This window comes from Lepisma saccharinum, chromosome 1 (assembly GCF_977018435.1).
Source record: "Lepisma saccharinum chromosome 1, izLepSacc3.1, whole genome shotgun sequence".
NCBI classification, from domain to species: domain Eukaryota; kingdom Metazoa; phylum Arthropoda; class Insecta; order Zygentoma; family Lepismatidae; genus Lepisma; species Lepisma saccharinum.
The window spans coordinates 50,360,349-50,388,207 of record NC_139229.1 but is presented as its reverse complement, the minus strand read 5'-3'; the positions used below and the strand labels follow the sequence as shown (position 1 = coordinate 50,388,207).

General features: G+C 37.0%; 1 protein-coding gene across 3 annotated transcripts; it reads left to right on the top strand.

Annotated features, from left to right (window-relative positions):
* The first annotated feature begins 1,737 nt into the window (after positions 1 to 1,737).
* LOC145994981 (uncharacterized) lies at positions 1,738 to 27,859 on the top strand. 3 transcript variants are annotated; one of them, XM_083131519.1, is made up of 5 exons: positions 1,738 to 1,807; positions 5,958 to 6,138; positions 13,282 to 13,626; positions 20,078 to 20,458; positions 25,565 to 27,859. In XM_083131519.1, the coding sequence occupies exons 2-5, from the start codon at positions 6,008 to 6,010 to the stop codon at positions 26,676 to 26,678; spliced, it is 1,971 nt and encodes a 656-aa protein (XP_082987645.1). In that variant the 5' UTR covers positions 1,738 to 1,807; positions 5,958 to 6,007; the 3' UTR covers positions 26,679 to 27,859. The 3 variants fall into 3 exon arrangements, with proteins under 3 accessions (XP_082987645.1, XP_082987641.1, XP_082987649.1); XM_083131515.1 differs by lacking the exon at positions 1,738 to 1,807 and adding an exon at positions 1,870 to 1,953; XM_083131523.1 differs by lacking the exon at positions 1,738 to 1,807 and adding an exon at positions 1,963 to 1,982.

Genomic DNA, 27,859 nt, shown 5'->3' with positions numbered 1-27,859 from the left:
TGATCACATCACCTCCAAGATTACCGACATCGAAAATATGAGGGACCGACATACTCTAAATGTGCCTTCATGGCACGGTGCTACATGCACAGGAAACTTTACATTTACCTGTATAGGCGTATTGTATTCGCTTCTGTACTCCAGAGTTCCTACGTTTATTTTTTACATACGCATATACGAACCTGTATACCTGAATCATATACCCTGTACTATGCCAATGGCTGAGGGCCCCCTAAAGGCTTACTTGTCTCCGCCCCCCCCCCCCCCCCCCAACCTTCACCGCGGGTTTTTTCTGATTGTAGATCCAGCACTGAGTAATTCCCAGAAGTAAAGCTCAAGGCGATAATATAATACGGATCCTCTTTCAAAGAACTCACCCTCCCCTCCGTAATTTAATGGGGTGTCAATACTTTCTTAGGATCCCGAGATAGTTTTCCAGCTCCTCTTTTGGCACGTTCGGATTCGAAACATCGCTAAGTACAGTCTCCAAAATTTAATGTTCGAACTCTCTCTCCACTACAGAAATCCCTTGACAACCTAGAGTTGGATACTGTCCCCCCAACATTTAGTTCAGAATCGCCCCCCCCGGAACCCACGTGTAAAATAAGGCCTAATATTTTGGAGGTGGATATTTCTCCTACCCCCTCCCTTCGATTATACCCTTAAAAGCTTTCTATTCTTCATTTAAAGGATTGAATATGGTGCATTTAAGGTGTAAAAGTTTTACATATATTTTGGAAAAATATATAAATGTATAATTTTATATTATTTGATGGGAAAAATCCCCCCAAAAATCTCGATGGCGAAAAGTACAGATCACAACAGATGACACAGCGTCAACGCAACCCAGCCGACGGACCAGATCAGGTACAGTAATGACACTAGTAATTTAAGTATCAGTGTTTAGTTGTTTATTTCCGGCTCGTGACCCGGAATCGAAGCCGGGACCCGTTGATTGTAAGGCGACGATATCACTGCGCCATCGGATATCTAAGAAAAAATATTCTGCCTTAAGGTGAAGAGTGGTAGTTTCGTACCAGCTGTGTATTTATTTTAATATCGCCCGAATGGGCACTGCTACTTAAAAAGAATAAAGAAAAAAATGAAAATGGCGTGCACGAGAGCATGAATTCCCCCCCCCCCTTTGCTGCAAGTGGAACCGTATTTCAATGTTGATTTTAAGCTAGACACGATATTTGAAAAATATGATGAATAAAAATTTTCAGATTTCCATGTATTTTTTTATGGAGAATAAACGCATCGACTTCAAATTCAAGTTACAACTAATCAAATAGAAGTTTCGACTTTTCCGTCTGCGAATTACATCTTCAATCTGCCCTCTTTCCTTTGGTATCTTTAATATTCCCAAGAAAACAAATAAAATAATACTCCCATAAGAGTAATGCATTTCTCCTTGCTCCGTGGCGGAGTGGTTAGAACAGCGCGCTACGACGCGAGGGGTCCCGGGTTCGAATCCCTCCCCGGGCATGGGTTTTGTGAGTGTCCATTCATCAATTTCATCATATCACTCATCCACATTTTTGCAAATTAGTCAAAAGTGGCACAACAAGCGAAGTAAAATAAAGCAAATCAATCAATCAATCAATCAATTTATCCTTGCCTCCTACGGCCATCCTGGCAGCGTTGCCAAACCTGATGCACATAAAAGAGCTAAATTTCACCTTAAGGGCATGCGGAACAGTCTCCTCGGGGCTCTACCCACACTCATCCCCCATGGTAGTGTTGCCAACTTAGTTCTCTAGGAGCCAGCTGCCGCGGACGGAAGAACCATGGAACCTCCCTTAAGGTATAATTGCTCATTATGATATTTCGATAAGGGTGGTGAACGGAACTATGAACTTATGTAGTAATCTGTGCACTGTATTGATAGGGGCATGAACACCATGAGTTCGAAAATTCTGTAATAACAGAAAATTTCGAGCAATTAGGATTGTATAATTAGTTTTGCATTACTTTAAACGGTAACGGTTCCGATTATTTTATGATTTCGGTACTATTATAGTATAAGGGAAACACCTATAAATCATATTGGGTACTTGTTTACACATTTATTTATTTTTACAGAAGAAACTACTTACCGTAATAAGTTCCTGTAGCATTGTCGAACATCGGGAAGGTGTTTTGTGTGATGTGGGAATGTTTCATAGCTGAAATTCATGTTGTTCGTTGAAAATTAATTATCCGACGGAGAATAGCTAGCCCCACGAACCATTGGCGCGTGGATAGGTTAGTTCTGTTAGGTTAGGAAACATAGTTAAAATTTGGTGTCGTGTTAGTATCATGATTTAGAAATTGGAAATAATTGCGAGCCATTGACGCTAGCCCCACGAACCATTGGTGCGTGGTTAGGTTAGTTCTGTTAGGTTAGGAAACATAGTTCAAATTTCATCAAAACAACGTTGATACATCTTCAGGAATGTTCCGCGAAGCAGATACGTAAGTACGAATGTCAAAAATTGACGAAACGAAAAAATTAGAGGTGTCCGAAGGATAGTAAATTTTTACCGGTAATTATGCGATATCGCCCGAACTCCTCTCACTCGTTTATTTCATTAATTTTAGCATTGTTACTTACCTATTCTGCATTTCAGAAGATTCTTTAAGGTGAAGTTATGCCTTTTTTCATAAAATGGTGTCCACTTTTCATATTACGAGTCATTATTTGTCTTCCTTGTTCTGCTTGTGTAACAGACAATATGGCATGCACTCGTCATGGATCATCGCATGATGTGCTTGTGTTTTTGGGCATGAGTTTACAATACCGGACCACTCTCCAATTTCTATAAAATTTCGCCTACTTACTAATTTCAGTGTCCTGATGACGTATCTGTAGTTCATATTTGGCGGTCAGGTGTTAAAATTGTACGTTTACGTGTAGAACTTGTAAAATAACCTTGCGATCTACCACGGTGATTGTCCATACACAGCAATTCGGAACCATCTTTCTCTCGCAATTCCTTAATGGTCTCCCTTTACGCACAACAATCTTGCTGACAGACGAGGAATGCTTACGAGGTTAGGTTAGGCCTGTTAGGTTAGGTTCCATTAACATAAATACAAAGAAAAAATGTTTCAGCTAACAGAACTATACCTTGTCTTGCCTGTTGATTTCTTCATGTTGGGCAAATGGCGTCTTCCGTGGAGCTATTGTTCTTATGGTAGGGTTACGTTACATTAAGAAAACATACTTCATTTCGTTGTTTTTTCATTTTCCATACTTGACCGCCAATTATTACATGCAGATTCGTGATTAAGAGTTCACAAATAGTGAGGAGGCGAAATTTCATAGAAATTGGAGAGTGGTCCGGTATTGTAAACTCGTTCCTGTTTTTGTCTATTTGGAGTGGGTATGCAGTGTTTCAACCTTCTTAACCGAAAAATACCTACCTTCGTGTTCATTATGTCATCACAAACCATTGACGGATAGCCCCAAAAAAAACATTCACGATAGCCCCACAAACCACTGACGGATAGCCCCAAAAATTATTCTCGATAGCCCCATGAACTATTGACAGATAGCCCCCAAAACCATTCATGATAGCCCCACACACCATTGACGGATAGCCCCAAAAACCATTCACGATAGCCCCACGGACCATTTCCTGCAAGGTTAGGTTGGGTAAGCATAGTTAAAAAAGAAAGAAATTCTCATAAAAAAAGGCACGTTTGGAAACACTGGCGAGACCACGTGACTTTCGACGCTTGCGCCATTTTCAGGTACATAATGGAAGCAACGGCATAATGTTGTCGCTTTACAGAAAATTCAAGTTCCATACATAAAAAGTTATTATTTCTTGTTCTGCAGCATTCTATGCTGAAGTTTTCAGTTTCCGCAAAAGAAAATACCTCGAAGAACTTCGACAATGCTACAGAAACTGATTTCAATAAGTAGTTTCTCCTGTAAATTTGAAGAAATCCGTTTGGGAAATATCACATATTTACCAAAAGCCGATATAAGTGGATTTTTTTTTAGAGCTGTATCGCATTGTTTTACGAACAAAATTTTATATAAGCTTACCTGACCTAACTTTACTTTACCGGAAATGGTTTGTGGGGCTATCAGTGAATGGTTTGTGGGGCTAACCCGTGCATGGTTCCTAAGGTTACATGTGCATAATGTACTGATTAGAAGGCCAAAATTAGTTAATATACCAAATATTAACGAAATTGGAGATACTTTCTTGGTATGAATGAAGAATATGGAGAATGTCCATTCACAGGATAACCAACAGCTAGCTGACAAGTGAAAATACACTCGTGTCCAAAATTAAGGTGACAAATAAAAAATGCAAGAGAACAACAAAATGATGTATAGAACGGGGTTGTGGGTGATAGAGGAGACAGAAAACAATAAAGAAGAGAGAGGATGCACCAAAGGAACAGAAAAGAAAGAGCATTTAAGGAAAAAACCTGTATTACTGGATTGGGTACGAAACTCATACAAAGCAATACAACGATTTAATTCCATCCTATGCATTCTGGTGACCAGGCACTGCCTCTTAATAAGGAATATGGTTACCACGAACAGCAATACATGCCGCACAACGGTTTCCCATGCTGTTCATGAGGGTGTCAATAAGTTCCTGGGGCAAGGCATCCCATTCTTCCAAGAAACCACATCGAAGCTCGTTGAGGGTTCGTGGAGGGATAGGACGTGCTGCAAGCCACCTCCCCAATGCATCCCACACATGTTCGATCGGATTTAGGTCGGGTGAACGTGCGGGCAATGGAATCCGTCGAATATCCTCACCTTCCAGGAACTCATCCACAGGTTGAGCACGATGTGGACGGGCATTATCGTCCATGAACAAGAATTCTGGGCCAACAGCCCCTCGGAAAAGTCGCACTATTGGTTCCAGAATGTCATCCCTGTACCTCTGGGCAGTGAGTGTGCCGCGGTTTAGCACATACAGGGGCGTACGTTCACCACTCATTATCCCTCCCCAGACCATGATGCCACCACCGCGGTATTGGTCAACCTCATAGATGAGAGATCGATGAAAACGTGTCCCAGGCTCTTGCCATACACACATTCGCCACGAGTCACTGTGGAGACTCAAGTGCGATTCATCTGTGAAGAGCACAGATGACCACTGTTCTTGGGTCCATTGTCCGTGTTCGCGACACCACATGTATCGCTCGCGTCGGTGATAGGGGGTGAGGAGGATGCACACCACTGGTCGTTTTGCAAAGAGTCCTGCCGCATTGAGTCGTCTGTACACAGTTTGACGCGACATTGAGGCTCCAGTCGCAGCATACAGGTCCTGGGAGAGCTGAGTTGCAGTCCTGTTTCTAAAGGTACAAACTTACCTTTGTGTTGAGGCTATCCACTGACGTATTAACTGTAGTTTCTTGAAGAAATATTCCCAACTTATCAGAATTTTTTGTTGGATGTGCATGAAGTCACACTGATATATGTAAAGAAATATTGATCCCAACTGTATGTACAAGTCATTTACAATTTCACTGTTTACAAAATGTCACAGATGACGTGGCAGTCAAGTGGATTCACCAATCTCACAATTGAGAACCCCTTTCCACACAACGACAATGTGCTTCTTCGGGCTATGCACATGCCTTGTGGTTTTGGCACTAAAATACTCCAAGTCATGTGAGTTTTAATTACGAAGTGCTTTCCAAGAATGAGCAGGAAGGTTGGGATGTGGGGAGGGCAAAGAGAAAAAATGGTTACTGATTCTGTATGGAATGTGTGCAACGTTGATAAAGAATACTAACTTACACTGTACTGCATTTGAACTTACAGTATTCCGAATTTCGTACATGCAAATTAAAAAATGGCAATATTACAGCAAGACATCACAGTTGCCAGGCTGAAATTTTCAGTTGCCATGGCAACCAGGATTTTTTGAGCCCTGGTTTAAACCTGAATATTTGAAATTAGAAATAACATTGCTTATTCTTGTAACCTTTCGTAGGTCTTGACAGATAGACATTGAAGATATAACTGAGAATTTTGCAAGCAAAAATGGATCATTACCAAAAACTTACAGATGTAGATATATTCGAGTCATTTGAAAACTTGAAACAGGAGCTAGTGACAGAGCTTTTTGATTCATGTGAATCGAGTAAAAATGAAGCTGTTCATTCAAATGCAAGGTAAGTTGCCTGAAATTTTACAATGCAATTTTTTATGGTATCTATAGTGTATTCCATACATATATTTTATTGATTTATATTTTGAAAACTCTTAATTAATTATTCTAAAGTTCAGATGAGGACTATAAATAACAAGTTGTTATTGGGATAGTTTTCCCTGTGATATCACCTATTTCACTTTTTTATGAGAAATGTGTTAATGTTGTTTTTGTATGTATCTTTTTGGTTTGTCTGCCATTTATTAATTCCATACTATATGGTTTGAGTGCGCTAATAATAATTTGGGGGCATGCATGACATGATTGGGGGGGGGGGTGCAGGTGGAGGTTCTCCCCTTGCTCCCTTGAGCATTTTTCGAGAGTGGCGAAAGATTAGGTTCAGTCTCTTTCCTGCCTCACATACATGCTGATAGGCAATGCAGTGACCATACCCAGAGGAGGGCTGGCGGTTGATAGACGAGAAGGGAGAAAAGATGTGCCAATGTTTTCGACTGTCAACCATGGCACACATGATTTCGGCAGCAAGAGCGGGTGAGGTAAGGATGCGAGAGCTTGGCGAACAGAATATTCCATTAATTAAATTGTTCAAATTGCATGGCATGGGTATAATATAGGTAAGGAATCAGCTATATGAATTTAAGTTTGTTAGCATCAATTGGAATTGGAATCAAGTCAGACTTGATTTTAACTATCGCACTGAAAAATCATCGAAGTAAGCTCTTGATGTCTGACTGCCAAGCGACTTTTGCATAGACAACCCAAGTAACATTGAAATTCTGCAGCTTGTATATCATTCATGGGTATAAATCTCAGAACATTGAGAAATGGCCCCAACGAGAGATACGAGATGAACATTGTCGTATGTGACTTGAATTGGAGTAATGCTCAATTTCCTGGTATATTTGTTTATTTAAGGCTGCTCACAAATGAACCTCATGAACTTGCTTTATATGTGTACTCTTTCATTAGTGCAAGCACTGTGTCTAGAACATCATCAACACCCATGCACACCACTCTTCTCACACACGCTAAAAAGCCTGCAAAATAAGTTTTAACTTTCAAAGGAATGTCCCAAAAGCATTATCTGGAAAGCACGATATCTAAAACATGGGATATTTCACAGTACGAATGCATCTATTATTTACATGCATGATTTGTGCTAATAGACAATGAAGCAATTAGGAGAGAAATTAAGAGATAATTTGTTCTTCAGGTATTTAGGATATATTGAAATAGGAAATACACTGACAGGAGAAGAAAGTGTGCGTACTTATGTTGGTAGTTAGTGTACCGAGCTTTCGTCAGTGGGACCTGCGTTCGATCGCAACTAAAGGACAAAAAATTTCTTTATTTCCATTAGTTAAGAAATGTGTGATATTGATTTCCAATGATTTTGAGTAGAGCATAGACATGGAATATGATGTCCATTCATTGTAATAGGTCCTCTGTCCCAAGAGGACATAGATTCTCTAGTGGAGTGAAATATATCTTCTTGAGAGGTTCCATAGCTATGATTTTCACCTGCTGACTTTATTTACATTGTCTGTTTAAACCAACTCACGGAACATCATATATATGACCAAAAGAGACACAAAACGTGAACACATTCCCTCTGGTAGTGATAACATGAAGCATAACTCATGCAGAAGGTAGGTGTTTATTTTTGAGTATCCCTTCATCAGCTTTATCTAAACATCAATCATCCTCATCACAGTGCTTTGCCTAAGGAGGAACTAAAGTGACTAAAAGAAACAACATGCAGAAAATACAAGACAAATCTGAATTGTAGCTTTCCTGGCAACATGATTCGAAGAGGTGTTCTCGGGTTACCAGCCAGATTAAGTCGATGTTCCAAAGTTTCGAGCTTCATCATCAGGAAATATAGAAATGGAGTGGTACGTTAGGTCGTTCGCCGGCCTAACAGCTTGGCTACGAGAGGGGTTTAAACGTGAGAAGATGGAATAATTAATGCTCCTTTGTCCTTCACCTATTTTATTATGCAGAAGCCGAACAGGTAAGGGGATGATCACGCCTGAGTCAGATTTGAACTACTAAACACTGATACTTAAATTACTAGTGTCATCACTAGGGCCCGGGACTTCATGTTATAACATATTTTATGTTTGGCATCGGATCGAATACTGGGGTAAGATCTTTACATTTCTGATGAAAATCAGCCGAAATAGACAAACATGATAAGGCATATTTTGACCTATTTTACCAATTTTGCATTTTTACAACATATTTATTCAATTTTCTTGTAATAAGACATATTCTTGCATAATTTCGTAATTGTCTTGCACATAATCGGTTATTTTATAATTTATTCTTCGTACCTTTAGAGCAACGGATAGTTTGTATTGTCGATGGCAGGATAAGAAAATGGACAAAGAAATTAAAAGCAGATGTCGTATTTTCTTACTAACTTGTACAGAACAATAATACTTCCACTTTGTTTAGCGAGCTGCTAATTATGCTTTAGTTTCCACAATATTAATAGTAAATGAAACTTAGGATAATTGTAGTGAACCTCACTATATTTTCAGTATTTTTCCACTACATTCTTAGGCTAAAGGAATTCTGTCTTCATTTAATACCATGCCCCCCCCCCCCCCCCCCCCGTCGATCTTCCCTGGAAGATATACATCCTGTATGATGATAAATTTGAAAGTACTGTTGTGAATATTTTTGGCTTTACTGGAAATATTTCTGCATTTTTCTGACATATTTTTAATTTTTCATGACACATTTTCCCATTTTTATTACATAATTACATACATATTTTACAGTTTTATAGGGCATAAAGTCCCGGGCCTTAGTCATCACTGTACCTGATCTGGTCTGTCGGTGCCGTGTGGTCCGTTGATGGTGTGTAGTTTGGGCACTACCCAACCTTTGCACGGACACACTCCATGAGTCACACCACTTAGGCTACTAGCTTCCGACTCTTGTGACCACTAACTTCTGACGGTCCTGGCGACCTCTCGTCACCGGGGACTTGGCTGGTGTTTGCTGATTTAGCATTTAATGCCGGCTCGTGACATACCACCTCCCCCTGAAAAGAAATGGGATTGACCAGGGGACATAAATAACATATTAACAAAAGAGGTTATGATTTAAATATAGATTTAATATATATGTAGTAAAATGACCTTATCCATCAATAAATGAATGCACCTCATATATGTTGTGTCTCACCACAAACTGTGTCTATGAGTGAAAGTTGACGCATATTCAGATGTAACCACAGAATAGTAAGGTTTACGTACTGTCACATTAAGTTGCGCTGTATCACGGTGGATAATTTAGTACACAAAATTGAAGCGAAACGGAACAAAAAGAAAAAACACAAATATATCAATCTCACAACGAGCACTGATGTAAACACTGTGAAAGAAACTTGAAAAAAATATCACTGTTCACACTGAAAGAAAAATAAGTTAGGTATTCACCAATTTGTAAAGAAAAAAATGCACATTGACGTTGGAGACAAGATCATGCTGACGAAGAAAGTTCACTAACAAAGGAAAGTTCGGAATAATATTAATTTGATGTGGGTTTGTCTGCAACTCTGGATGGAATCTGGAGCAATGGCTGCATCTTATTTCTACTACAAGGTACATTAGTGATGACACAGCAATTTGTGATATATTATCAGTGTTTACTATGTAAAAATAAAGTTTGGGCGTAAATTGGACCATTGTTAATTAAGTCAGGATGTAAATAACAAGATTAGTTATTGAATTATGCACTCTATTTTAGCAGAACCAATAATTATAACTCATGGTTAAAAGGAATGGAAGTTTCTAATATGTAATAATACTTAATGTAAATAGATGGAAATGGCAATATTGCATGATGTCATAAAAATGGCAGAGTAGCAAGAAGAGGCTGGGAGTCGATTTGGAATTTCTGTCCAAATCGTGTGAGATGTGTGTCGTATCAGGAAAAAAATGTGTTTCTGTGTGAGAGTTTGGTCTGTTTTTAACGATGCAGTGCTCTCAGTTCACTTCATCGATAACTGTGACACATCTGCACGATAATAATTTAGAAGTTAACATACTGTCATATATTAGCAGTGTAGGGTGAAATATATGAATATTATGGGGCAGAGTTTGGACTCTGTCTTGTTATTGGCTCACTCCGGATCCTGGTGTTCACCTAGGTTGGAGCTTTCTTTTTATAGAGGAGTGGATTCCAGGCATGACAGCTTGAGTCCCATGTCCCTGTTGAGATTGGTGCTTTCCCGCGAATGCAATGGCTTAGTTTACTCGTTGGTCCCAGTAACCAGCACAGTTGGCTATTATTTTGATGTCAGCAAATATTACCCTGTATCCCTCTGTGATGCTGTGTTCTGCAAGCTCTGACTTTTCTGGTTGGAATAAGCTGATGTTGCGCTGATGTTCATTACATTGCTGTTCAATGGTGCATCCTGTTTGGCCTATATATGGTGTCCCACACTCACATGGTATATGGTATATTCCTGGAACCCAGAGCTCCAGCTTATCCTTGACTGAGCAGAGACTCTACACTGGTCTCCGTGTCTATATTCCCTGATGATGAGAGCAATATATGTGCTCGAAATGTTGGAAGCCAACATGGACTTAACCTGGCTAGTAACCCGAGAACACTTGTTCGAAGACAAATCTGCTGATACATTTTACTTCATTTCATTGGATTAACAAAAATCAACAGCAACAATAACAGACTTATAGGAAGATTTTGTTTATGATTGGTTGTTAGGCAGATAGACATGGGAAGAGAGATACAGAGATCAACGTGAAGATGTAAACACCAGACTAGAAAATATTTCAATGTAACATCTTTTACAGTAAAATCTGAATTATTGTCATTACAATACATTAACAACTGCTTCCGGTTGCCTTTTTTCCCCATAACAGAGAAATGCACATAACAGGACTTCCAGGAGTTCACTCTTCGAGCGCACTATTTAGCATAGCGCTAACCCACCATCCTCTCATTCAGAGCACAGTATTTAGCATAGCGCTAACCCGCCATCCTCTCATTCAGTAGTGGCCTCCCCCATGGCACAGTGGTAGCGTCGTCGCCTTGTAATCAAGGGTTCCCGGTGGAGGCACATAGTGGTTCGGATCCCACCTCAAACTGTAGGTCCAGTCCCGATGCCTTACTGTGCATAAAGTGAACTTAAAACACCAACTCAATCAATCTCATTCAGTAATGTACATCCTATCTGAGCTATGAGCCCACTATTTAGCATAGCGCTAACCCGCCCCTGCAGTTTATCACGCAGAGGTTCCTATACATACGGTGCTCACTCTCTGTGCATCTCTACGCATCCATCTGGCTCCGTAAAAAACAGTCTCAATCCCTTGGCCCATGTATCAGAGAGAACGGCAGGTGTCCGAGTCTTAGATTCCGAGAGAGCGTAACAAGTCAGAACCCGGTATATATACCTTCCACAAACTGGTCCGCCCCCAACCACTGGGGCAAAGGCCCTATTGTTACCTTTCAAACAGGATAGCCATTGAGGGAAGACAAAAAAATGACCTCCCCGGCTACCAGGCAGAAAGCAACCTAGGCACAAACAACTAAACTTTTATACATATAAATTTCCATTTTCCTGTTGTGTGTGTCAAAACCACGCAGCAGCACCTTAAATATTTTTAATAGTTTATTCATATTCTGAAATGAAATTAGAATTTTTGGAGATATTGGAATCACACAAATCATTTATATTGTTAATATACAGGGTTATTATAAATGATGGACCCATTTTCAAAACGTCATAGGTAGGGAAGTACAGATCCAAATTGAACAAGCTATATACCAATGGAAAGAGGAAGGTTCAAAGTTTCTGGCGGGCAGCGGCTGGCGGGCTGTGGTGGTTGCGGAAGCGGCCGGTAGAGTTCGCGAGAGGACCGTCTCTGTCAGTTGTGAGCGAGATGGCGACCTTGTAGCACAAGGTTTTCTGCGTGCTTGTTTGCCGTGCAGCCAATGGTGGACACATTGAACATTTATAACAGTTACAAACATTGTGGTAACAAACTTTGAACCTTCCTCTTTCCATTGGTATATAGCTTGTTCACTTTGGATTTGTACCTCAATAAATATGATGTTTTGAAAATGGGTCCATCATTTATAATAACCCTGTATTTGTTTGTCTGTGTGTGTTGGTGGTGAGAGGCAATAATATTTAATGTTGTAATAGAGAAAACATCTGCTTGTTCGCCTTGAAAGCCTAGAATTATATTTGAATTTTTTTCATGGTCCTAGAATGCCCACCGTGACAAGACATTTGGTGATCAGATTTCGAGGGCTTACTTCTGTGCTTTTTCATTAGGATCATTTCAACTCTAGTGCAACATATACCACATTTTGCAAGTTTCTGGTATCGTGAATAGGACACTAATATTTTTGTTAAAATAAAAACTACCTTCTGTCATACTATGTAGCCTCATTTACTTGAGAATTCATATTTATTACTAGGGAATGGATTTTAAGGTGCAAAGTTATGGTCGGGAGAGGGAAAAAAAGGTTCTGAAAATGTTTTCAAAAAGTTGCAAAAGAAAGGTGCTGATAAAGTGCCTTTATTCAGGTCTAAACCAGTTACATTAATATTCTTTCTTAAACACTGTAGCAAATAACATAATTAGTAATTACACAAAGTAACCAGTATTTAGGAAGTAAACGTGACATTTACTGGGTTTCAACTAACTTGTTACACTGGATTACACTCAACATTTCTATTTCTTACATGTGGAGAAACTCCACTCAACATCATCTGAAACCATTTTATAGCCCTCATTCTGTTCTGCGAGACAGTATTTTATGTAGCTCCTCAAGAAGAGTGAAAATCATTCATTTTTCTGGCCAATTTCTTAACAAAACATGAAAGAAAAGGTGCTGAAGCATCATAGAGGCAGTAAAAAGGGAATAAGGTGCAACAAAGTGTGTTCATTTTACTTGATTTCATGTCCTAAAATACATATCTCAAATGATTGGTATGAAAACAGCTATATTTTTGGAAAGTTGCAACACCTTAAAATCCGTTCCCTATTTATTACTACATATTTCATAGTATCTTGAGAGCAAAAATGTGTTGTCTTCTCTGTATTGCTAACCTTTATTTTAACAGTTATATTTTCATGTCTGATAATTATAGTGAAAATATATCATGCAGCCCCACAGGATTGGAATGTGAAAGGGAAGTTGATTTTACCACATCACAGAATATTTATACTGAAGAATGCAACTCTATATCAGAATTGCCAAAATACAGCTCTTCCTCAAAAGCAGATCTGAGCTATATGAAATCATCAATGCATGAATATGACATGAGTGAAGTGGACAACATTCGTGGAAATGTTGGTTGCGAGATATTTCCAGATTCAAAACATGATATAATCAGTAATATAGATACGGCAGGGCAATTCATCACCTGCAAGGATGAAGAACTCTCAAGTACTATGGATTTGAACAACCAACTAAAAGATAAAGCCAATACCAGGTAAGAAATCCATCTCATCCTTACAATGTAATAACCAGGTAACGGATTTATATATAAAACTGAAACCCGTTATATTTTGTATTATCTTTGCGCATCATGGCATGTAGACCCAAGAATTCAGTTTTTAATTTCCATATTTGTACATATATTAGATTTTGGCTCATATTTTACATATTTTTACATATTTCCATATTTCAGAACATTTAACAACATATACTCCATCCATATTCGCACATTAACTACACGTCCCCATGAATATCTTAAGAATAAGTGACAAATTTCGAAACAAAGTTAAACAAAAGTTTACAAGCTTTTTTATACCCTCAAATTACGTTAATTACATGTTTTCTGTCACCGGAACAATAATGTTATTGTTGTTTTCAATTTTACACCTCTCAACTCTTTGCTATGGTAAAACACTTGAAATTCCTTTTTATTTACAATTGTTGTCAACAATAGAGAATGAGGACTCAAGCATCAGCTTCTGGTTGTTACAAACGTTATTTTGGCAACATTGGAAGAGAGTCCCAAGTCGAGCAGCCCATTGCTAATCCCATCCTCACTATTAGTTGCATGCCCAACAACAGCACCAGAAGAAAGTATTTTGTGCCACTCGTATTAGATTGCCTCTGGTTTCTCTTCAAGACAAGTCACAGTAATACAATGCCGAGTGAAGTGCAATCAGTTGTTCTAAAACTCAAGAATGACATATGTAGTGTATTTTATTATTAAAAGGTAAATTTTTAAATTTTAAGTCATACTAACTCCATATTTTGTTGATAATATGTATTTTCTTATTTAGCACAATTTTACTACATGGGTCATTGCATGTCAAATCAGGCAGGAGTTGACCCGATTTTGATGATATTTGGTACACAGCTTTGCTTTGCTCCAAAATCGATACCTGTGAAAGGATTTTGCTGAAATATATTTATTTCGAATTATGTGAGGGTTGTTCAAAATGTCATTTTTGAACAACATGCACTTTTCAATTAAGTATATCTCGGGAACAAATGAAGATACAGAAGCGTTCTTGAGTTTGTTTTAAAGAGAAAGACTGTTGCATATTTTGAGATGATCAAATGTTGAAACTTAGTAAAATTTGAACACTGTTCAAATGTCCAAATTTCAAGTTTGAACAGCTCAAAACACCCCCCAATCGATTTGTCTCATTTTTGGATATTTTTAACTACTTCCTCTTCGTACTGAGAAAGATTTATCAAGGTGTTTTTTGATATAAGGGAGAAAAATGAAATTGAAATTTGTCCTGCATCAGCAATGAACTGAGCTGCAGCGTCCCTATGATCAGACTTTTCATTTGTGTCGTCATATTTTTAGCTGCGTTCGTGGGGATGAGATGTGGGCGTGTTGTGAAAACTTCTGTGTTAGCCAAAAAAATTAAGGGGGAAAAATGACGAATGTTGGGAATAATTCCGTAAAAAATTGATTTTGGTCAGTTGTTAGACCACTGTCAGAAGTTCAAAATCTCAAAAGTCCACTCCCTTCTCCCCTGTGCTTCCCTTCAAGCATCGGATTCACAGACTCTTAGTTACTGGCCTATATCTAAGCAGTTATTTTCTATTAAACTTTTGATCCTCATTATATGGACTGAAGAAAAGGTTATGTTTTGTTGTTCAATAATGCATAAAGATCTGTAGAATTTTATGTTTTGGTAATAAACGATACCCCTATAAGATTGGATCACATATAAAGATGAATTCAAAGGAATCCTTTTCCGGAGAGGGGCATCGTAACGATCTGTAGAATGCTTTATATGTAACGTACAACGAACTCTAAAATCCCAGATATTTAGCCATCACCTTTCAAATCAGGAAATTGCTAGAACCATCTAAGGAATGTCTTGTCAGACATTGCCGAGCTTCCTTGATCGCAATCGTTGCAAACAGGTGTAAACGATCGCAATCAAGGAAGAGTCTGCAGATAACTGAGTCAGCATTACTGAGTAAATTCGATTGGAATAAATGTCTGGGAGGAGAGAGAGTCAGTGGTCAGTTCTAAGTCAGTCAATCAAGGAGCAAGTATGAGAATTACGGAGAGAGACAAGAGGATACCTTGGAGAGACCGTGTCGAGGCTAGTTGCAAGTCAGACTCTTTGTACAGTCTCGAGCATAACCTCTCATCGCAGATATTCAGCTGTAGTGCAGAGACAGGTATACCCTTTTCAATAGGCCATGTTGATCCAGTCTTTGGGGATTTAAAACTCAAGAGTTGTGTCTTGCCACACGTATGTGTTTAGTCATTACCTCTTGCACCTTACCATCAGGTTTGCCAAGAACAGCGAGTATGCCACATCACCCATAGTACAATCCCACGTGGTGATAAATGCAGGTTCTAGCATGCAACGTGACATCATAATGCCTAGAGAATAATATGTGGCTGGAGATGCGGGATTTTCATTTATTTCAATTCGAAATAAATGAAAATTAAAGGATAGGCAATGATACGAATGTAAGTGGTTTTCACGTTATGTAAGAAATCATCTTTTATTAAAAGACTAGTCTTCCTGTACTTTTAGAATTTTCTCCATTGTAATTATGCAACAGAAAATTATTTGGAATATAAATTATAGCCTAATTTATAAGCGTTAAACTGATATAAGTTTTAATATATTTAATCAAAGAATCACCATAAGATATTTGTGCAGATAGAGGACTTCGTACCCACCATCTTGATCACTGTCCAGCAGCTAAGTCCCTAATGATTGACGAATTGTTACAATTTTTGATAAAATCGACAGACTTGGTAGTATAATTGTTATGCCATTTAAGGTATTTTCAGTCGAGGATCCAATCACTATGTGCTTGCTGATGCCACCCATGTTCAAAAGAGTCCGCCGTATTAGATACTTTTGGTTTGATATATCTCTGGAACGGTGACACCTATCAATGTCTGGTTTTCTCAGAAGTGCTCCAAATAGTATAAACTTTCACACTAAATCAATAAATCTATTTTAAAAAATAAACAATTGTTTTGTGAAAAACTCGTTTTTTAAAGCATTTTGTGAGAATAACTGCGTGTTGAAAGTTTTGTTGAAGGTTATCTTCTTACATTTTCAGTCATATAAATTAGAGCTCATTCCAACATCTCGAAATGAGGCCTCAAGCAATAAAATTTTGTATAATTGTCATTTGTCCAGCAACTTTATGAATATAAAAATAGTATTTTAAGTATTCAGTTCATCTAAAATGTAAATTAAAACTTCTAACAAACATTGCCCAATATTACAATATATATAATACTATCATTTGATTCGGGAATATTTTTAAGACTGCTAACCAGTAGTGGCGATTGGGTGCTGAACCTTGGGGGATGGACAGAAATGTTCACTCGAAGTCTTCACAAATCACAAAGACAAGCATCTCGTGAAAGTGGTTTAATGTGGCACACAATCAGAACAGTTCTAACAGCAGAGTTAAATTTTCGTCCATGGAAATCACATTATTGCCAGGGGTTATCAGCTGAAGACTTGAACATTTTCAACTGTCCTGGATTGTGAGGAGTGGTTGTGTGTCTTCATATCTGCTACAGAACCTGTATTCATGAGCCTTGAATGACAGTTCTTTATGGTCTTTCCATCTACCGAGGCACAAGGTCCTTGGACAGTTCGCCATCATCTCTGCACTCTCACCATACTTCATAGCGTGATGCCAGCTGAGCCCGTTCATGTGCGGTTAGACGATGAGCCATGGTCCGCCACTAATACCTGCAATGACATGAAACAATTATCATGTAAAAAATTGTACCATTGTAAAGAACAACATATCCAAATTTCATGCAAATCAAATAACAAATAAAAAAGTTATGCACAATTTACAATAGGGAGTTACTTCTCACCCACCCTGTATATCCTCTAGCGCGACACAAATGGAAAGTCTTATAATAGGGATGCTGCAGCTCAGTTCATTGCTGATGCAGGACAAATTTCAATTTCATTTTTCTCCCTTATATCAAAAAACATCTCGATAAAATTGTCTCAGTACGAAGAGGAAGGATGGTAGTTAAAAATATCCAAAAATGAGACAAATCGATTGGGGAGTATTTTGAGCTGTTCAAACTTGAAATTTGGACATTTGAACTGAGTGTTCAAATTTTATTTAGTTTCACCATTTGATCATCTCATAATATGATCTCAAAATGTCATCTCATAATGACATTTTGAACAGCCCTCATATAATTCGTAATAATCATATTTCAGCAAAATCCTTTCACAGGTATCAGTTTTGGAGCAAAGCAAAACTGTGTACCAAATATCATCAAAATCTGTGACTATGAGAGTCAACTGCTGACTGATTTGACATGGATGACCCACATATAAATCCATTCCGTGGTAATAAGTCTCAATAAACTTATTCAGAACTTTAATACCAGAGGGTATTCTAGAAGTCTTGGGTTGACAAAACCCAAAATAATATTAAGATCAAATTGAGGTGGTTTGTGCTGCAATTGGCAACTGAATATTTCTATTGTCTCTTATCTCCACTCAAAAATGTATCTCTTTGGTTACCCACAGATAATATACAGTATTGGCCAAATTATTGGACTCATTAGTTGAAAAAGTGAGACACACATAAAGTCACTTTATGTAGAGAAATTTGACATGTTTAATGTTTTGTGATACACATTGCATTGTTATACATACTGCAAGTACTGTCAGTACTTCGTGTGACCACCTTTGGATCTTTTCGAGTCCATTTTAATCACTGCTTCTGTACAATTCCTTTATTACTCTTATTTCTAAAGTTCAAACCACGTGGTTTATGAAATTACATGTTCCTCCGGAGATACAAATGAATTACACCCTTACAACAATCAGAATTAATATTATTTCCTTTGTTATAAACAAACAAATAGTATAAACAGCATGGTAAACAATGTACATATTGTTCCAGGCATTTATGCGAATGTACAAAGGATCGTGTTGCCACATATTCTTGGGACATCGTAAAATAAACTATTGTGGGAAACATGATTACATGGAAGCAGACAAACAGTTTAATCCCATAAAAAGTTATAACAATCGTCAAATATATTTAGTTAGAACACTTTCAAAACAAGGAAATGTGCTTCTTTTTTACAATGAGTCCAATAATTTGGCCAAAACCATAGTCAGTATTATGTATTGAATAAAATTCAGTGCTGTGTCTGATCCTTCACTTCAGCTTTTCACTGTTAAAGAGTGCTGTCACAGAATCTGCCATCACCCCTAGTGTGGTCTCTCTTTACATCCATTGGGTCTGCTAATATGATGCGGTGATAGATGGCAGGGAGAACTATATTCATATTGAATCTGAAAGATTCAATCCCTATTTATGTACTATATTCATCATTATAGTTATGAATAGGGTTCAGAAGTTGATGACAATTCTCTCAAATCTCTCTTTTTTTTTTAGCCTTGAAAACAATGCTAAAATTGATATCAGTCTGTTTCCCATAAAACGTTGTTTTTTGTTTGATTTTTTTTTTTTTTGCATTTTTCATGCTTTTACAACATTTTTCAGTATTTTTTGGCATTTTTCTTCATTTTTGAGTGTTATTTTTCTTCTCCCCTGTTGTTTTGTGCATTTTAATACATTTGCTAGCATAATTTATGTATTTAAATTTCCCGACTTGGTATTTTTTGCAAGTTCGCCATACGACCAATGGAAATGCACAAATTATTCATTTTATTTATATTTATTACTAGAGAACGGATTTTAAGGTGCAAAATTATGCTCGGAAATAGGGAAAGAAGGTTCTGTAAATGTTTTCAAAAAGGTGCTGATAAAGTGCCTTTATTCAGGTCTAAACCAGTTACATTAACATTCTTTCTTAAACACTGTAGCAAATAACATAATTAGTAATTACACAAAGTAACCAGTATTTAGGAAGTAAACGTGGCATTTACTGGGTTTCAACCAACTTGTTATACTGGATTATACTCAACATTTCTATGTTTTCGAATTTAAGTCGCTGACACTTTGAGCTCAGGAGATTTTTACATGTGGAGAATCTCCACTCAACATCACAAGAAACCATTTTGTAGCTCTCGTTCTGCTCTACAAAATGAGACTACAGTATTTTATGTAGCTGCTCAAGACGAGTGAAAATCATTTATTTTTCTGGCCAATTTTTTTTTAACAAACCTTAAAGAAAATTAAGGAGAACGGTGCTGAAGCATCAAAGCAGGGTAAAAAGGGAATGAGTGGCTAATCTCACAGAAAGGTGCAACCAAGTGTGTTCATTTTACTTGATTTCATGTCCTAAATTACATATCTCAAATGATTAGTATGAAAACAGCTATATTTTTGGAAAGGTGCTGCACCTTAAAATCCATTCCCTATTTATTACTACGTATTTCATAGTATCTTTAGAGCAAAAATGTGTTGTCTTCTCTGTATTGCTAACCTTTATTTTAACAGTTATATTATCATGTCTGATAATTTTATTTTAGTGAAAATATATCATGCAGCTCCACAGGATTGGAATGTGAAAGGGAAGTTGATTTTACCACATCACAGAATATTTATACTGAAGAATACAACTCTATATCAGAATTGCCAAAATACAGCTCTTCCTCAAAAGCAGATCTAAACTATAAGGAATCATCAATGCATGAGTATGACATATGTGAAGCGGACAACATTTGTGGAAATGTTGGTTGCGAGATATTTCCAGATTCAGAACCTGATGTAATTAGTAATATAGGTACGGCAGAACAATTTATCACCTGCAAGGATAAAGAACTCTCAAGTACTAAAACAGGAGAGAAAAACTTCACGAATCTGATAAATATGGATTTGAACAAACAACTAAAAGATAAAGCCAATACCAGGTAAGAAACCCATCTCTACCTTACAATGTAATAACCAGGTAACGGATATATATATGAAACTGAAACAATTTGTTTTTTGTATTATCTTTGCACATCATGGCATGCAGACCCAAAGAATTCAGTTTTTATCTTCCATATATTAGATTTTGGCTCATATTTTACATATTATTTCCATATTTCAGAACATTTCTCAACCTATACTCCATATTCGCATATTAACTATACATCCCCTTGAATATCTTGTGAATAGCTGACGAATTCCAAAGCGAAGTTAAACAAACAAAAGTTTACAACCTTTTTTATACCCTCGAATTACGTTAATTACAACTTTTCTGTCATCCGAACAATAATGTTATTGTCGTTGTTGTTTTCAGTTTTACATCTCTCAACTCTTTGCTATTGTAAAACACTTGAAATTCCTTTTTATTTACAATTGTCAACAATTGAGAATGAGGGCTCAAGCATCAGCTTCTGGTTGTTACAAACGTTATTTAGGCAACATTGGAAGAGCAAGTCGAGCAGCCCATTGCTAATCCCATCCTCACTATTAGTTGCATGCCCAACAACAGCGCTAGAAGAAAGTATTTTGTGCCACTCGTATTGGATTCACCTCTGGTTTATCTTCAAGATAGTCACGGTAATACAATGCCGAGTGAAGTGCAATCAGTTTATGTAGTGTCTTAATTATTAGAAGGTAAGCTTTTAAATTTTAAGTCCATACTAAATCCATATTTTGGTGAAAATAAATATGTATTTTCTTATTTAGCACAATTTTACTACATATAAATCCATTTAATAACTCTCAATAAACATTCAGAACTTTAATACCAGAGGGTGTTCTAGAAGTCTTAGATTGAGAAAACACAAAATAACATTGAGATCAAATTGAGGTGGTTTGTGCTGTAATTGGCAACTAAATATTTCTATTGTCTCTTATCAAACTGTTTGGTTGTCCACAGATAATATGCAGTATTGGCCAAATTATTGGACTCATTAGTTGAAAAAATTAAACACAGATAAACTTGCTCTATGTAGAGAAATTTGACAGATTTGATGTTTTGTGATACACATTGCATTGTTATACGCACTGTAAGTACTGTCTGTACTTCGTGTGACCACCTTTGGATCTTTTAGAGTCCATTTTAATCACTGCTTCTGTACAATTCCTTTATTACTCTTATTTCTAAAGTTCAAACCACGTGGTTTATGAAATTACATGTTTCTCCGGAGATACAAATAAAGAACATCCTTACACAATCAGAATTAATATTATTTCCTTTGTTATAAACAAACAAATAGTATAAACAGCATGGTAAACAATGTACGTATTGTTCCAGGCATTTATACGAATGTACAAAGAATCGTGTTGCCACATATTCTTGAGACATCGTAAAAGAAAAGATTGAAAGGAAACAAGATTATATTAAAGCAGACAAACAGTTTAATCTTATAAAAAGACATAACAATCGTCAAATTTATTTAGTTAGAACACTTTCAAAACAAGGAAATGTGCTTCTTTTTTACAATGAGTCCAATAATTTGGCCAAAACCATAGTTAGTATTATGTATTGAATAAAATTCAATACTGTGTCTGATCCTTCACTTCAGCTTTTCACCGTTAAGAGTGCTGTCACAGAATCTGCCATCAGCTTTAGTGTAACATCCATTGGATTTGGTTATAAGATACGGCGATAGATGACAGGGAGAACTGTATCTGTTATGAAACTGGAAGATTGAATCCCTATTTATTATATTCATCATCATAATTATGAATAGGGTTCAGAAGTTAATGACAAATCTCACAAATCTCTTTTTTTTTAGCCTTGAAAACAATGCTAAAATTTATATTAGTCAGTTTCCCATAAAATATTGTTTTTTGTTGGAATTCTTTTGTATTTTTCAGCCTTTTTAGGTCATTTTTCTTCATTTTTGAGGTTTTTTCTTCTCCCCTGTTGGTTTGTGGATTTTAAATACATTTGCTAGCATAATTTATGTATTTCAATTTCCTGATATGGTATTTTTTGCAAGTTCGCCATACGGTCATTGGAAATGCACAATATTATTTTTAACTGAAAGTTTGGCAGTGTATTAAAGAATTCATTGTGATACATTTTCCTCCAGCACTTGAACCGTCATATGGGGTTATTTCGGACACTTTTTACAAGTTTTTTGTTACTGTTCACTAATGACGTGGGAATTGTACATAATTTTATTGTATTCGGCTAGCTACATGTTTAAGGAGCATATTGAACATTGGAAAATATACAGAGTAATTCACTATATGGTGTAAAAATATGTTAAATTGTGTCCAAAGTTACCCCACTATGTGGGGTAATTTCAGACAGTTATTTGTTTCAGGAGTTTGTCCGAATTTATCCTGCGTATGAGGTTATTTCGGGACTCAAAATTGGAAAAAAAATATTATTCAGCACTTTTATTAAGGCTAAAATTTTTAATTTTGGGAATTTTATAAATCTTTAATATTTTTTTGTTTGTTTTAAAACTGATCTTACAAAAATGTACATAAGAACAAAACTATACATAAGAGCAAAATGATAATACAATACAAAGAGCAAAATGATAATGCAATACATTTCTGTGTAGTTTAGTCTATATAGGAACAGTTAGATAACATCTTCATCAAAAATGAAAACTCCTCGTTTTTCCTTTGGTGCTGGTAGAATATTGACTGTCTGGTCCTTTCTTACTGTGTCCTTGTCCTGAACTTTCGGAAACACAAACATTCTTCTACTTCCACTGTTTGATCGCAAGAATTTTACAGTCATGTCCCGTGCTCCTATGTCAACAGCAACGCCAACATACTGTCTTGTCTGGTTCCTGTTTCCGTGGTCATAATTGTAGTTCACTACAACAAAACTTTCTAAGTCAAGCACTGGTCCAGAAATTCCAGAATCTTCATTTATTTCTCTCTCTTGATTGTCTGCCTCAATTTGCACAGTGTCATATTCTTGCTGCTATTCTGTAACAACTGCTTCATTTTCTGCCTGGTTTCTGACAACAACTTGATTGTGAGTGAAGTGGCAACCAAGGAGACATTGCCCTGCAGAAATGTTCAATTTGCGACGGCGAACTGTTGTCCTCTTACCAGAGTCGTAGCTTGCTTCAGATAGTAAAGCTTCGAAACTGGACGACCAGGATGTTTCTTTTTCATTTTTACCAGACGTTTCTGAAAATCTTTTGAGACCCTCTGTGAGTCAAAAGGAATTAACCCAGTGCTGCGGAAGCCGCTCCTTATGATATCAGCGCTTGGTGCTTCGATGTTCTGTAAAGTTTCTTTCAGGAGGGCAGGAAAGGCATCTCTAGAGATAGGCCGACTTGTGGACATTTTCCAGGTTATCAGTACTTGTCTCCATGCTTTTTTAAGTGGCCGAAAATAGCACACACACATCTAACGGCTGAAGAATATGTGTGCTATTTGCTGGTAAAAAAATTAAAGAAATGTTGTGTTTTTCACATTCCTGGACCACTGATAAAAACACATGGCTGGACAAATTGTCTCCAATAATGACTTTATGTCCCTCCAGCTGTTTTAAATATGGCAGTGCTACTGTAAAGAACCAATCTTCAAAAATCGGAAGGTCAAACCACCCACTTTTGTTTCTGTTGTATCTCGTACCAGGCAGGCCACCTTCTTGCTATGTGTCCCATAAATGTTCGGCCTTGTACAAGACATATGGGGGAAGTAGCTTCCCATTGCCACAAACACACATCATGAGAGAAATACTAGTCTTAGAAGAGTCTATTACCCTCTCTACGTGTTTTATGCCCCTCTTAACAATCACGCGTTTCTTACCAGGGTCATCAATCAGACTCGTTTCGTCATAGTTGATGACATTTTCAGGTGGGATGTTCTCTAAGGCATGTTGTACATATTAAATAACTCTTGAACAGTCTCCGAACTGACCTCAGCACTAGCTCTCTTGATATTCTCAGACAAGCAAAAGGAAAGAACATAGTGTTTCTTCAAGAATGATCTTGCCCATTCGATGCCTGGCAGATTCTCATGAAATTGTTTCTCTTTTCTTCCCAACCTGTCCAGGTATCCTTTCACAATGTAACGTAAATCATTTGAAGTGAGAGGGTAACCCCACTGTGCTGCCTTTAAGATACAATGTATCAGCATTTCTTCTTCTTCAGGATCAAGAACAGATGGTGCTCCGATGGGTTTTGGGTTTGTTCGATTAACCTTATTTGAGGCCTTGCGGTATGTCAATTTGCCAGCTTTAATTGTTTTTACTGCCGCATCTACTTTATATTGTTCGTAGTTGCAGTGTATCTGTACTCCTAACTTTCTTTTATATGCACGCGGCATTGTCCGAAGTTACCACTGCGTATTACACACTTCGGGAAAACTGTATGCAGTGTGCATCCTTGAGTGTTGAATTCATCCAACTCTTCACACTCACTTTTAAAATAAACAGGACAAATACGAAAGAACAATCACCAACAGTCTGATTCGTTTGTTCAGCACGCAGACAAAGAAGTTTCTGCAATAATTCAACAAGCCAAAATGAAGCCGACAATAGAAACTGCTTTCAACGTGCGTTGTTTTTCACTAACAATGGAAACACGTGGAAGCCAGTGAGAACACTCATTTTACATCGAACAATGTGAGTGTGGTAATTCTAACTTCAAACCTTCAGGAATACCAACATAAAATGAAAAAATCATGCTGTTTATCCGAAATTACCTCGTTCGTCCGAAATAACCCCATCTGATGGTATTGTATTGTATTAGGTATTGAATTGCAATTCATCCCATGAACTAGTATACTTTGTACATCATATAAATCCATAAGAAAAAAAATAGTGAAATGATATCAATGACGAAACCATGAATGTACTCATTCTAAAGGTGAATAAAAGTATCTTATCTATCTATGTGCCTCTACTGGTTATCAAACCCACAACCACTTGATTACAAGGCGATGGTATTACCACTATGCCATTGGGAAGGTCCCACATAGGTAGTTGGAATCAAGCATATACATACTTTGTGTAAGCTTAAAAATAATAACCTATCTCTGTTTTTCAATTATGATATTTTCTTGTGATACATGCAACGTATTCATATATTCCTTTTCAGAAAGAAAGTATTAAGGGTAATGTTACCTAATTTAACTAGTACTTGTGGGAAATCATCAGGAAATCAATACAAGAAAACTTTAATCCAAGAGAAAATATTAAAAAGAATATTCGGCAAAGAAGCTATCATTGTATACAAATGCTATCATTGCAAGAAGAGCTTTGCTCGAAGACATGACTTGAAGAATCATTTGAAAATTCACAGTGAAACTCGTTGTTACGAATGCCCTCACTGCAAAAATAAATTTAATTCAAGACTTGACTTGAGAGCACATTTAAGAATTCACGAAGGGATTCGCCCATTTGAATGTCTTCAATGCAAGAAAAGATTTACTCATAAGGGACACTTGAGAAAACATTTAAGAATTCACGAAGGGATTCGCCCATTTGAATGTCTTCAATGCAAGAAAAGATTTACTTATAAGGGACACTTGACAATACATTTAAGAATTCACGAAGAGATTAGCCCATTTGAATGTCTTCAATGCAAGAAAAGATTTCCTCATAAGGGACACTTGATGCGACACTTGAGAATACACGAGCAATCTCGCTCATACGAGTGTCCTCAATGTAAGAAGAAGTTTACTCAAAATGGAAAATTGAACAAACATTTGATAATTCACCATAGAATTCTTCCATTCGAATGCCCTGTGTGCAAACAGAGATTTGCTCAAAATTCAAACTTAAATGAACATTTGAGAAGTCATGGTGAAATTCGTCCTTATGAATGTCCTCAATGTAAGAAGAAGTTTACTCAAAATGGAACATTGAAGAAACATTTGATAATGCACGATATAATTCCTCCATTCGAATGCCCTGTGTGCAAACAGAGATTTGTTCGAAATTCACACTTAGATGAACATTTGAGAAGTCACGGTAGGATTCGTCCTTACGAATGTGCTCAGTGTAAAAAGCTATTTTCCCGAAGCAGAAACTTGAAAAATCACTTGATGATCCATAAGAAATGTCGCCCATACAAGTGCCCTCAATGCAAGAAGGGATTTATTGAAAGTGAAACGTTGAATACACATTTGAAAATTCACCAAAGAATTCGTCCGTATGAAAGCCGTCAGTGCAAAGAGATACAAAAATTACTACAATTTGCAAAGGATTGAGAATTCGCGATGGAATTCTACCATATGAATGCCCTCATTGTAAAAAGAGATTAGCTGTAAATGGACACTTGAAATATCATTTGAGAATCCACGAGATGCATCACCCAATACAAGTGCCTTCAATGCAAGAAGAGATTTACTCAAGATGGAAACTAAAAAAGAAAATTCAGCAAAAAATTTGCCCACATGAAAACCACCACCTCAAAATTACATTTATCAAAGTAAAAGCTTGAAATTTCATTTGAGAATTCACAATGGAATTCGCCCATTCCAATGCCATTAATCCAAGAACCAATTTATGAGAGTGTACACTTAAAAAGAACATTTGAAAATTCACCCATACATGTGCTCTCAAATCAGAAAGAGAATTATGTAAAGTAGAAGCTAGAAAAATTGTTTTAGAATTCACGATACAATAGGCCTATACAAATGCCTTGAGTGTAAAAAGAATTGCCAAAAGTGAAAGCTTGAGAATTCAAGTTGGAATTCCGAATGAAGAATTGAAGAAACATTTGATAATTCACGATATAATTCATCCATTCGAATGCCCTGTGTGCAAAAAGAGATTTGCTCGAAATTCACACTTAGATGAACATTTGAGAAGTCGTGGAATTCGTTCATACGAATGTGCTTGGTGCAAGAAGAGATTTACTCTAAGTGGAAACTTGAAAAATCATTCGAGAATCCACAAGAAATATCACCCATACGAGTCAAGAAGAGATCTGCTGAAAATGAAAACATTTGAAAATTCGCCAATTTGAAAGCCCTTAATGCAAAAAGATAATTCCTAAAGTGAATGTTTCATAATTTATTTGAGAATTCACAATGGAATTCGTCCACACGAATGCCCTTAATGTAAGAAGTAATTAACTCAAAATGGTCACTAAAAGGAAACATGAAAAAGCAATAGAAACCAATGCTGCAAGCAAACGTCTTGCACACACCATGAACAGGTAGTGACAACAGTTGACTCACTCTCAGAGGCATTGCACATGTCGTGCACAGCAAAGTTAATGTCGAACTCTTTACGGACCGAAAGAGACATGTCGTTTGCCATCATGGTGTGAAATCATTGAAGACTATTGGGGAGAAAAGACCTTAATCTACAAACTCACCTCCACACATATTTATAACTTTATGCATATACATGTTATTAAATGTAAGAATAAATTACTAAATAA